At 42.0% G+C, this 12,352-nt stretch overlaps 1 protein-coding gene across 9 annotated transcripts in view; it reads left to right on the top strand.

The window, feature by feature from the left end:
- ank3a (ankyrin 3a) overlaps positions 1-12,352 on the top strand; it is a 124,558-nt gene that overhangs the window by 84,945 nt on the left and 27,261 nt on the right. For 8 of the 9 annotated variants that reach the window (XM_073869315.1, XM_073869314.1, XM_073869322.1 and 5 more), the window contains 6 exons: positions 164-392; positions 670-795; positions 981-1,103; positions 2,148-2,174; positions 3,843-3,921; positions 4,790-11,953. In XM_073869315.1, the coding sequence (XP_073725416.1) occupies positions 164-392; positions 670-795; positions 981-1,103; positions 2,148-2,174; positions 3,843-3,921; positions 4,790-11,953 (7,748 nt within the window). The remainder of the gene's footprint in view (positions 1-163; positions 393-669; positions 796-980; positions 1,104-2,147; positions 2,175-3,842; positions 3,922-4,789; positions 11,954-12,352) is intronic. The other variant, XM_073869317.1, reaches the window with a different exon arrangement.

The following is a 12,352-nucleotide window of genomic DNA, read 5'->3' as shown; positions in this document are numbered from 1 at the left end:
GGCTTTCCCTTAAAGAAGCAACCAGTACGTCTTTTCCTTTTTTAACTAAGCTTCTACGTAAACTTCTTCAACTTTTCATCCCATGTAGTTATAACAAAGAATGTAAATATTTATAAAATAAAAATATGAGACTACCTTCAATCCATTTGTTTTCTCTCCACAGATTCTGGTTGGCAGACTGTCAGCAGATCAGTGAGACGGTGGGTTTGGCATCTCAGTTATACCGAGAGCTGATCTGCGTTCCATACCTGGCCAAGTTTGTGGTGTTTGCTAAAATATTCGACCCTGTAGAGTTCTGCCTCCGTTGCTTCTGCATGACTGATGACAAAGTTGACAAAACTCTGGAGCAGCAGGAGAACTTTGAAGAAGTGGCAAGGAGCAAAGACATTGAGGTGTGGATTTATGCTTACGGATAAGCGCTGTTAAGACTATACACACATGCACATCAATAATTAAACATGAACATGCTTTCAGTGTTTGGAAACAGTGAGTCATGAGTTTGTGAACATTGATGAATGCATACACATAGAAAAAGTCATTTGCAAAACATGATTCCCCTCAATATATTCATTCTCATACATTCAAAGTGTCAAAATATTTAAACACAGTTACTCCTTATTGATCATTATAGAGGCATAAAAAATTGTGAATTTGTTTTTTTTTCAACAGATTCTGGAGGGCAAGCCGATTTATGTAGACTGCTACGGCAACATCTCCCCACTGACAAAGAGTGGCCAGCAACTGATATTTAACTTCTATGCCTTTAAAGAGAACCGACTCCCATTCAACATCAAGGTTTGAAAGACATTTAAAGCTGTTTTTAAACCAATAAATCACACATACATTAAAAAAAAACATACTGGATTTGTAAATAAATTGTAAATTAGTAAATCAGTATGCATTTTAGTAATTGCATTGTTGTTTAGATGACATAAAGTGCGTATTTTGTGTGAATGGATGTTTTTTTGTGTCTTGTGTAGGTCAGAGATATGGGCCAAGAACCATGTGGGAGAATATCTTTCCTCACAGAGCCCAAAACCACAAAAGGCCTGCCACAGACTGCAATCTGTAACCTCAATTTCACACTGCCAACACACAGAAAGGTAAAGCAACGTGATTCAGAGACATTTGGCGCTTTTCCATTGCATAGTACCCCACGGTTTTGTGTGGGTCCGGTTAGCTTACTTTTGGGGGCGTTTCCAATGGGTGCATTAAGTAGTACCCGTTACTTTTTTTAGTACCACCTCGGTTGGGGTTCTAAGCGAGCCGAGCTGATACCAAAACGTGATCCGAAAACACTGTAGATCACTGATTGGTCTGAGAGAATCGTCATTACCAGCGTCATCGCTATAATGTAAAAGATTAGTTTTACCTTCATGCTAGCTCGAGTAAACCTGTTGTCATATGTGCTTTGGTGTAAGTTCCCAAACTCCCTTTTAGCGATGAAAAACATCCACAGGTTGAGAATCAGGAACGCCATACCAGTTTTTTTCCAGACTTGCAGTTTGTGGCGGCACATTTGCGACGCGCACGTCCGCATATATGCCTAAATGCAACTTAAATGAGGCTCAGTGGAGCCGGTTGACTGACACCGCGGATACAGAAATTGTCATGTAAGACAGAGGTAGTGATAAACGCGATGTGCAAACATCTATTTGTGGTGGATTTAGAAATAAATGAATGTATGGGAATGTACAACGACGCTCTCACTTGTTTGATGTCACGGCAGTAGGCAGCGCAAATATAACGACACGCCTATAATCCCTCCCACTCCGAAGTGTTACTAAACTCGATGGAAAAGCTAACCAAGCCAAATTAAGGTGAGCTGACCCGACCTGACCCAAACAAAGCGGTGGGCTACTATGCAATGGAAAAGCGCCAATTACCTTTAATATTGTCTGTAGCTTTGAACTGAATTATAACTTGTCACTGAGTTATTTCTGTTGCTGCTTTTGCTGTAACTCTGTTTTGGCTTTTCTTTGTCTCGCTCTTGTTCTTCTTGTTTGCATTTTCCTTTCAACTCATTATTGTCTTATCTCTGCTCATTTTCTCTGTCTCATCTCATTCTATTATCTTTTTAATCCATCTGCCCATCGGCTGCTGCTGTTCCATTATCTGTTACTGCAATGCATCGTGGGGAATGTTAGGAAATGGAGTCGGATCCTGATGATGAGGTAAATATGCCATACTTTGTGCAACTTTGCCTTTTGTGTGGTACTTACGTAATCATACGCTTATTTGTGTGATTGGTCAATAGCTTGTATATCAGTTCTCTCATTGGCTGAAGTCAGGCAAGTGCATGATTTCTGTTTATCGGTGGATTTGAAAGGTTGTGTTATTTTGTTGTTCTTTATATCCCTTTTATCTCTTTATATCTTCTTTGCAGATTTGATTTTCCTTTATTTAATTTAAAAATTAAGCAATTAGGCACTGGACAATACCAAACTTTCATGCTACACACAGTATTTATGGAGACGACACTCACTCTAGGGCTTTTCACACTTGAAATAGTTAACTCGGGTTATTCTAAACCCCAGGTTAATGAAATCCTGGGTTATCTCTTTCACGTTTCACATTGTTCATATTTAACCAGGGGTTAAGAGATAACCCTGGGTATTCATAATATGGGGGTGGTTTCCCGGACAGGGATTATCTTAAACCAGGACTAGGCCTTAGTTTAATTAGTATTAACTAGTTTTAACAAACATGCCTTACTAAAAACATTACGTGTGTGCATTTTGAGGCAAAACAAACAGCACTGATGTATTTTAAGATATGTCAGTGCAAATTGTTTTCAGTTTGGACAGATCTTACATTTTTTTTAAGTCTAGGACTAGTCTAATCCCTGTCTGGGAAACCACCCAATGATGTTTCACACTGTGCATTCCTAAACCCTGGGTTAATGTAATAATTTGCATATTTGCAGTGTCAGCAGTTATGATTGGATAAAAAGCTATGTCAAACTGACTGCTGCTTTAAATTACCACTTGTCTCGCGCTACAGGTCGCAACGTAAATCTCTCTTATGGTGCATTCACACCAACCACGGTAGATGCGGCAAAAACGCACTATTCGCACATAGTTGGATGCTTGACATTTGAGTTTACTCCCTTTATTCGCTTGTGAAAGCCGTGCCTGAAATTCTAGACATTCAAAACATTCACGCGGAAATTTGCATCATGGGAGGGGCTTCTGCGACTCCGCTGAGACACCGCTCGCTTCTTGTAATCACGTCACTACTACAGCAAAGTCCTGATTGGTTAATGCGGTGCGGAAATCTGCCGAAGTTCAGATTTTTCAACTACCGCGTCTGGTGTGAACCCTGCATTAGATATTTTAAGCCTCCTGGGATGTAATTGAAGTGTTTTCTGTGCACAGATTGTGATATGATGTATGTGCTCTTCAGTTTCTGATTGGCTGTCCGCTGCGAAGTATCGAGTCACAACATTCTAACCCTGCTTCATTTCACACAGGGAAAACCCTGCTATTAAATATAAGTGTGAAGCGCTCCTTAACCTACGTTTAAACGCGGGGTTTAGAACAAAGATAACCCAGGGTTAAGCGTAGTGTGAAAAGCCCTGTTGTGGACTAGCCTACCGTTTAATCTAAAATGTACCAAAAGATAAGAAAGAGCAATGTGCAAAGCACTACTCTTTGCAAGTCTTGAAAGATCACACCACAAAGTAATTACTTGGAAAAATAATCTGTGAAAGATAATGTTTAATAAATAATGATTATATTTACATTATTAGAGAAGAAGAATTTTTAATTGGCAGCTTAATTTATAATTGCATTACGATTTTTATGTTCTTACATAGAGTTTTTACTTTTGTGTTATTGCAGAATGACAAAGATCGACGCCATACCTTTGCCTCATTAGCATTGCGAAAGCGCTACAGCTATCTGGCCGACCCAGCATCCAGTGAGTCATATATTTTTCTTTATTCAAAGCTCCATACATATTCTAGAATTTGATTGGTCAATAGAAAAAATCTCATATTTGCCATTTTTGAAAAATTAAACTGCCACAAATTGTCTGTGTTCATTACACTTAGACCGTCACATTATTTGCTTACTTTTTGTTTTGCCTTTTCAGATTTTTTTTATGTTGTGTTGATGTGCGGGCTATGTATTTGTTTTCAATGATCCACATTTCATATGATTTGCTATCATTATTTATTTGCAGTTTGTGTTTGGCCCAGTGTATTTTTTGGTTGATGTTTATGTTGAAAAACTTCTGAATTTAATGTCACTTTTTATTTCTTTTTATGTTTTGTGTAAAACTTTATCTGTGTTTTGTCACTTTAAAGCAGCAATTCGTAACTATCTATTACCATTTTTGTTAAAAACATAAAATTGCAGGTTACTTTACATATTCATCTTTGCATTTGTTAAAAAACAACTAATATTTCTTATGAAATCCAACCTGGGAGCTCAATTACTGATTTGTTTAACCTAGAAAGTTACAGATTGCAGCTTTAAAGACAAGAAAAAAGACAATAATTAGTCTATGTTATAGAATATTTTTTAGATATTTGTAGTTTATTTTTTAGGGTTTGTTATTTAAATGGCTGATTATGTTAATTTTGCGTCTTCATCTGTTTGACTTGACACAAATTACATTTTGTTTTATTTCATATTTTCCATTGTCAAAAGCTTCCACTGTTTCAGATTTTCCATATGCTGTTTATTTAATAATTTCCCCTAACTAAGCCTTTTTCTTTTTTCTCTTCTCTCTTTTTAACTATTTCTGTTTACTTTATGTTGTGCTATTAATTTAATTATACTAGAAGCAGCTGAAAGAGGTCATAACACCACTCCAAAAACCACGCCGCAGCCTTCTGGCTACGCTTACAAGCCTGTCTTTACGACGCGCTCCTACCAGGCCTGGGCGACCAGCTCTCCTGTCAGTGTGCCTAGCCAGGCCAAGTCTGGATTTGGCTCCATCTCCAGCTCCTCATCTAACACCCCCTCAGCCTCACCACTGAGGTCGGTATGGTCTGTAAACTCTGCTTCTCCTATCAAATCCATAATTGGAGGATCACCGGCATCTTCTATCAAATCTGCCAGCGACGTTGCATCTCCGATTCGTTCTTACAGAACTATCTCCTCACCTATAAAAACTGTAGTTCAGGGTGCTCAGTACCCAGTCCCAGCCTCCCCAACCCTTCTGTCCTCTCCAGGGAAGAGCATTCCTGATCCTATTTCAGTTAAAGGCCTCACAGGTCTGACTGCAAGGACTTCACCAGTACCATCTGGAGGGACCTTACTGGAAAGATCCTCTATTGCTATGACCCCTCCAGCCTCACCTAAATCTTCTTTAAACATGTACAGCTCAAGTTTGCCCTACAAGTCTGTTGTATCGTCAAACCCTTCAGCATCCTGCTCCCCCATTAAAACTGTCCCAGGCTTCTCCTCTATCAGAACCAACACTGATGCCTCTGGGTCTGCCAGAGGATACCTGTCATCCCTTTCCTCACCACTGAAATCCAGTACAGCCACTACTACAGCTGCACTGATAAATGGGACAGTTTCCCCAACGAAGTATCGCTCCTCCTCCCCAACAATCTATCATAACAGCACTCTGCAGGAAAGGATTCAGGCAACAACAAATGCAGCAACAACAAGTGTAAATGCTGCATTTGATGAAGTAGAAAAAACTTTTAATTCCTGTTCTGCAGGCTATGGCACTCTAAAGTCAGTGTCCTCCACTCCCTCATCCTCTTACCAGTCTATTCGTTCCTCTGCATCCAACTCACTGTATGCCTCCCTCAGGTCTCCCCCAATCTCTACCACTTCTGTCACTTCCAGCACTATAACAGTGCCTGTCTATTCTGTTATAAATGTCTTGCCAGAACACCAGTTTAAAAAGCTCCCGGAAGTCTCCAAATCAACGGCTGCTCTTCTGTCCCCCAGAAGGGCCACGCCACAGGAGATTAATGCCCAGACTCAGTCCTCTTTTGCCAGAACTCTGTCCCCTGTTAAAACTCCCCTGCCCATGTCCCCAGGGACACTTAAATCTACTACCTCTTCACCCCCTCTGTCCAACAGCCAGGAGATACTGAAAGATGTGGCTGATATGAAAGAGGACTTAATCAGAATGTCTGCCATTCTTCAAACGGATACAAGTTCAAATTCCAAAGGTTATCAGTCTGATTCTAAAGAACAAAGAGTAGAAGATGAGGAACCTTTTAAGATTGTAGAGAAAGTAAAACAAGACTTGGTCAAAGTCAGTGAAATTCTCAGCAAGGATGTTTTAAGAGAGAGTAAAGCAAATATTAAAATCTGCAAGACAGAAGATGTCCTAGAGGATGACATTGATGATAATCCACAAAATGAATGGAGATGCCCCCCTCGATATGAAACATTAGCCCCTCGTGTTAAAACAAAAACAGTATCTGACAGAGATTACAATCTTGCGAAAGTAGTTGACTACCTAACCAATGACATTGGCACAAGCTCTCTTTCTAAAATAGCAGAGGCTAAACAAAGAACTGAGGAAGCAAGGAGAGAAGGAGAGGAAAAACAGAAACGTGTCCTAAAACCTGCAATGGCATTACAGGAGCACAAGCTCAAAATGCCTCCAATGAATATGCGCCCTTCTGCATCAGAGAAAGAACTGTCAAAGTTAGCAGATGCATTGTTTGGCCCCGAATTAGCACTCGACTCTCCAGATGATGTCTCCCATGACCAAGACAAGAGTCCGCTCTCAGACAGTGGGTTTGAGACTCGAAGTGAGAGAACCCCCTCAGCACCTCAAAGTGCAGAGGGAATGGGACCTAAGGGGCTCTTTCAGGAGATTCCACCAGTCATTACTGAAACACGCACTGAAGTTGTACATGTCATACGGAGCTATGAGCCTCCAGAGGATCCTAAGGAACCAGTATTGGAGGAGGCTAGGATGGCAAAGCCTCCACTGCGGTGTGCAGACACTGAGCCACGATCACCAGGTGGATCCATTAAAGAAAGAGTAAAAGCTTATCAAGCCAGAGTCAATGCAGAGGATGATATGATGGCCAAAGGCATGCGGGTCAAAGAGGAAACCCACATAACAACGACTACAAGAATGGTGTACCACAAACCTTCGTCTAAGGAGGCTGGACCTGAGAGGATGGAGGAGACCATGTCTGTACGAGACATAATGAAGGCCTTCCAGTCTGGGAAGGATCCATCCAGAGAGTTAACAGGCCTGTTTGAGCACAAAAGCAGCAGTGAAGGGGGAGGAGAGCATTCCCTAAGACCTGTAGACCCAATGCCAAAAGTTGAGCGCATCATTGAGGTTCACATAGAAAAAGGAAACACAGCTGAACCCACCGAAGTTATTATTAGGGAAACAAAAAATCACCCAGAGAAAGAAATGTACATATATCAAGGTAACAGTGGCATAAAAGAACTGCAAAATAGGATGGGCAATGAGCAACATAACGTGGAACCTGAGGAATCTCTTCCTTGTTATTTTGACTCCAGAATACACACACCCGTAGAGGATGATAAGAAACTGAAATTGCAGCATTCAGATTACCACAATGATGGGTCATCTGAAACTAGAGGAGAGTCGTACAAGTTTACAGACAAAATGGTCCTTTCAGATAAATTTGACTCCTCCCATTCAGACTCAGATGAATCTGTGATTGACAGGTCACGTTACTATGGTGAAGGAACACAAGTTGGCTCAGTTAGAGAATTCATGCTAAAGCCTGATAGATCAGGTAGATCATCAGAAGATGACAGTTATGACAAGCTTACTTTGCTGCAGTATGCCTCTGATCCTGATAGCCCAAAAAAGTCTATTTGGATGAGAGTTTCTGAGGACAGGCAGAGTAAAAGCAGAGAGAAGCACAAATATGAAGACAGAGTAGACAGAACTGTCAAAGAGGCAGAGGAAAAACTTAGTGAGGTCTCACAGTTCTTTCGTGATAAAACTGAAAAACTAAATGATGAGCTTCAGTCCCCTGAGAAAAAGCAACGAAGACAAGATGCAAGAGAGACTCGTTCTGGGCCGAGCTCAACTTGCAGTAGCCCGGAGAGGTCAGTGCATAGAAATGGAGAGGACTGGAGCAGAGACAGGTTTCGGGATAAATATGGTTCCCATGACAGAAAATGTGCCAGTTTACCAAGCAGCCCTGAAAGACGGGTTTTGCTTCAATACAGTGACGACCCTAAGAAAGGGGACTGTTCTTCTGCAAGCAGTACAAGTGAATCCTCTAAATATTTCCAGCCCTCAACATCTAAGGTTAGTTCAGTCAGAATGAAATTTGAATCAGAAGCTCAGAAACAAGAGAAAGGGCCCCAATTAGGACAAACATCAGGATCCCCAGTGAGGAAGCTGCAGGAAAGTAAACTTCCTGTTTATCAAGTTTTTGCAGGGGGTAATCTTCCAAAGTCAACAGAGTCTCCAGAAAGTGATAGAAACCCTAAAAAAGACAGTGAGGGCGGGCAAAGGTACAATGTTCGAAAGGCTCAAGCCCAAAATCAACAGAGTGACAGACAGAGAAATAGGTCAGATAGTTCATCCCCAAAATCACACCAAAATGTCTACAGTAAAGAACAAGTTGCCAGTGAAGACAGAAAAACATACAAAACCTGGGAAAATCATGGCAATGGACAACTGAAAGCCCAAAAGACAAAGCTCACCCACACGTTAGTGCATGATAGGCAAAAGGAGGAATCGCAGAATGAGAAACACTCTTTTAGAGATGGAAGCGCAGCAAAAGAGGAAACTACTAAAAAGATAATTTACACTGAGCTTGTAATTCGTGAAGATTCTAGTAATACTGAAAAATGCAATGGTGTTGTAAAAAAAAACTCGGAATCACACATTCCTGTTAGGGTTTCATCTAGTTTTGTGGATCATCATCAAAGTAGTACATTAAAATTAGATTCCTCTATTAAATCTGAAAGAACAGGGTTTCACTTAACCAGAAACACACAGAACCCTAGTTCTGGTGTTAGCAAATCACCTAGTGATGTGTCATCAGTAGTGAACTCAGATTCTAAGAGGCAGATTGCTAATATAGTCTGTAATGGTGTGGATGACGACCAGGTTGAGTATATAGAAAAAGTTACCCCAGGTGTCACTGCAGACATTAAACCTCTTCCTGTTTATGTCAGCATTCAAGTAGGTAAACAGTATGAGAAAGAAACTGCCACTGGGCAGCTGAGTACATACAAAAAAGTAGTAAGCCATGAGAGCAGGACAGTACATGAAACACGTGGAGCATTTTATACTGTTAAACAGAAACAGCCACTGTCCCCACATGGAAGTCCCGAGGATGACACCTTAGAGCAGGTGACATTTATGGACAGTTCAGGCAAGAGTCCTGTAACTCCTGAGACACCTACCTCTGAGGAGGTCAGCTATGACCTGAACTCCAAAGCTCCTGACTCCATCATAGGTTCCATTGCTGGCATGCCTAGCCCAATCCCAGAAGAGTCAGAGGAAGAGGAACAGCCTAAGACATTCATTTTTAAAGAACTACCAGCAGATAAAGCCAAACCTGCCAACCAATCATCAGAGCCTTCAAAAAGAAAACATGACTCATCTGGAAAAAGGGGAAAAGACAAACGCATAGCTTATATTGAGTTTCCACCACCACCACCTATAGAAAGTGAGCAAGCTGACTCTGATAAGAAGGGGTCTGCTTCCTCTGAGGCAGAAACAGAAATGATGGAGGTAAACCTCCAAGAGGAACATGACAGGCATCTCCTTGCAGAGCCAGTAATTAGAGTCCAGCCTCCTTCCCCTCTGCCATCTGGAGCTGACAATAGTGACTCCAGTGATGATGAATCTGTTTTTCAGCCTGCCCCACTCAAAAAGTACACCTTTAAAATGGCTGAGGAGGCCGACAAACTCAAGCCTAGGAAACCAGAGAGAAACGGCTCACATCACAAGGAGTCAGGCATCAATGGCATTGTAAAAGGAGAAGAGGTGGAATGTGAACAAAATGGAAATGATCAGTCGATTACTGATTGCTCTATAGCAACAACTGCTGAATTTTCCCATGATACAGATGCTACTGAGATAGACTCTCTTGATGGGTATGACCTACAAGATGAAGATGATGGGCTGAGTGACCCTAAAACGTCCAGTTTGTCACATGATGGAAAAGCAGGAGATCGTTCTTTCAGCCAGGGCAAACTTGAAGTTATTGAAGAGGAAAACATACCAAATGAGGAATCGGGGGAAAAGTCAAAAACAAGGAAGTCATCTGGAAAAAAATCAGATAATGATAACGAGAAAATATATTCTTTGGAGGGAAGACACCCTGATAGACAAGGGTTTACAGACAATTATTTTAATTGCCAACTAGAGGAGGGCATAAACACTACCTTTAAAACAGTGGCCACTAAAGGCTTGGATTTTGATCCATGGTCTGGTAAAGGGGGAGAAGAGGGAGTGTTTGATGCTAAAAACAAAGATGAAGATCCAAAACCCTGTGCTTTATCAGTGGACGACAAATCGCAAGCAACCACGCCGGATACCACTCCAGCCAGAACCCCAACAGATGAGAGCACTCCAACTAGTGAGCCCAATCCTTTCCCCTTCCACGAGGGCAAGATGTTTGAGATGACCCGCAGTGGTGCTATTGACATGAGCAAGAGGGACTTTGTTGAAGAAAGACTTCAGTTTTTCCAGATTGGTGAGCATACTTCAGATGGGCAGTCAGGGGACGAGGGGAGAGTGGGCAGGAATGCGGGGGTAGTCGCCTCTCACTCAAAGACAGGGGAAAGAGCTGTAGAGGGAAAGGTAGAGGCAACCACAGATATAACACCATCCAGAGGCAGCACAGCGCAGGACAGCACTGACTGCCTGGATGCACCTCCATCCGCTGACACCACCTCATGCACTGTCACAGCTTCCAAGGTTGACCCCAAATTACGCACCCCCATTAAGATGGGCATCGCAGCTTCCATTACAATAAAGAAAGACCCTGGCTCAGCCGAACTGACTGATGTTAAGGCTGAGTCTTCAGACAGTCAGATTACGGAATATATTAGCTTGGAGTCACAATTAGCTGAGGGTCACTTTGATAACAAGCGCACTGACTCTTCTCCAACAAGCAGGAAAGATTACCCCTCAGAGAACTGCAATAACAACAATAATTTAGAATCCTCCAATGTCCAGGCCAACTACATCCAGTGTGGTAGTGTAGTTTTCAATTTGCAGTCATCTTCAGAACCCACCTTACAGAAAGCTAGCATAATAGAATCTCAGTTCTGCAAGGAGTCTGGGGAGAAATCAGAGAATGCTAGTATTGAGTCTAATCAGAGTAAAGTTGTTTTGGAGAACAGGCAGCCTAAGTCCAAGCTCCCAGTCAAGGCAATGGGGTTTAGTTTTAACACACACAGCTCAGGAAAGCAGAAACCTAAGCAGGTTGTAAGGCCAGAAGCAAGAAAAGTGGATTCTGCATCTGTAGTCCTTGAGCCCAAATCTAGAATTCCTGTCAAAGACGTGAAAAGAACCAGTCTAGTTAGCTCAACTGTTACAGCTCAAGTCGTTCCAAGGTCAAGGAAGACCACAGAATCAGAAAGATCAGTCAGGCCGGTAGTTCCCTCTAGACTACCATTCAAAGATAAAGCTTCTGGTGGGTCAGTTAGCCAGGCAGGTGGAGGCAAGATAAGTGAAGTGTGCAGGCAGTCAATTGAGTTCTTGAAGAATGTTAGCGGAGAAGCAATAAAAGTGGCCGAACGACTTTCAGACGAGGAGAAACAGACGCAGGGAGAGCAGTCGGAGGAGGACAGCAGCACATCACGAAGCACCTCACTATCGGACCCCTCTCAGTCCCAGCCCTCCCTCTCCGCTGGCTCCTCCCGAGGGGTCAAACCCTCGAGATCAAAGGTCACAAGGGCAGTGGGCAGTGAGACAAGGAGGAGTAAGCGGACTGGAGGAGGGAAGGAGGGCAGTAAGAACGAAGGGGCTCGCAGATCGCCCCCCGTCGCGGAGATCAAGCCTAGTTTGTAAAACTTTATTGAAAACTTTATTTGATCCTTAGTTGCATGAGCCGTTGTGACTGATTGGATTGCCTGTGGCGTGAACAGTAGCTCTCATTTGTCATTATTTCATCTCTGTGCTGTGTGACTGTATTGTTCTGTATCTGTCCCTGTCAGATCCTCCCCTTCTTTATATAGATAATTTATCATAATAATGAGGGCGGGACACTAAAGAGTCTCTCTGTGCCGGGTCTCGTTAATGGAACATTGAGGAATTTTTACAGTGTTTGTGAACTTTGTTAGAAAAGTTGTTGTCTGCATGCTTATTCGTTCATCTCAGAAATCTCTTTTTTAATATTTCATTTCATTTTATGAACAATTGTATAAACTCATTGTTACTGCTTGCATAGATACACTGAAAA

This window comes from Misgurnus anguillicaudatus, chromosome 7 (genome assembly GCF_027580225.2).
Source record: "Misgurnus anguillicaudatus chromosome 7, ASM2758022v2, whole genome shotgun sequence".
Classification (NCBI taxonomy): domain Eukaryota; kingdom Metazoa; phylum Chordata; class Actinopteri; order Cypriniformes; family Cobitidae; genus Misgurnus; species Misgurnus anguillicaudatus.
This window is presented reverse-complemented; position numbering and strand designations above follow the sequence as displayed.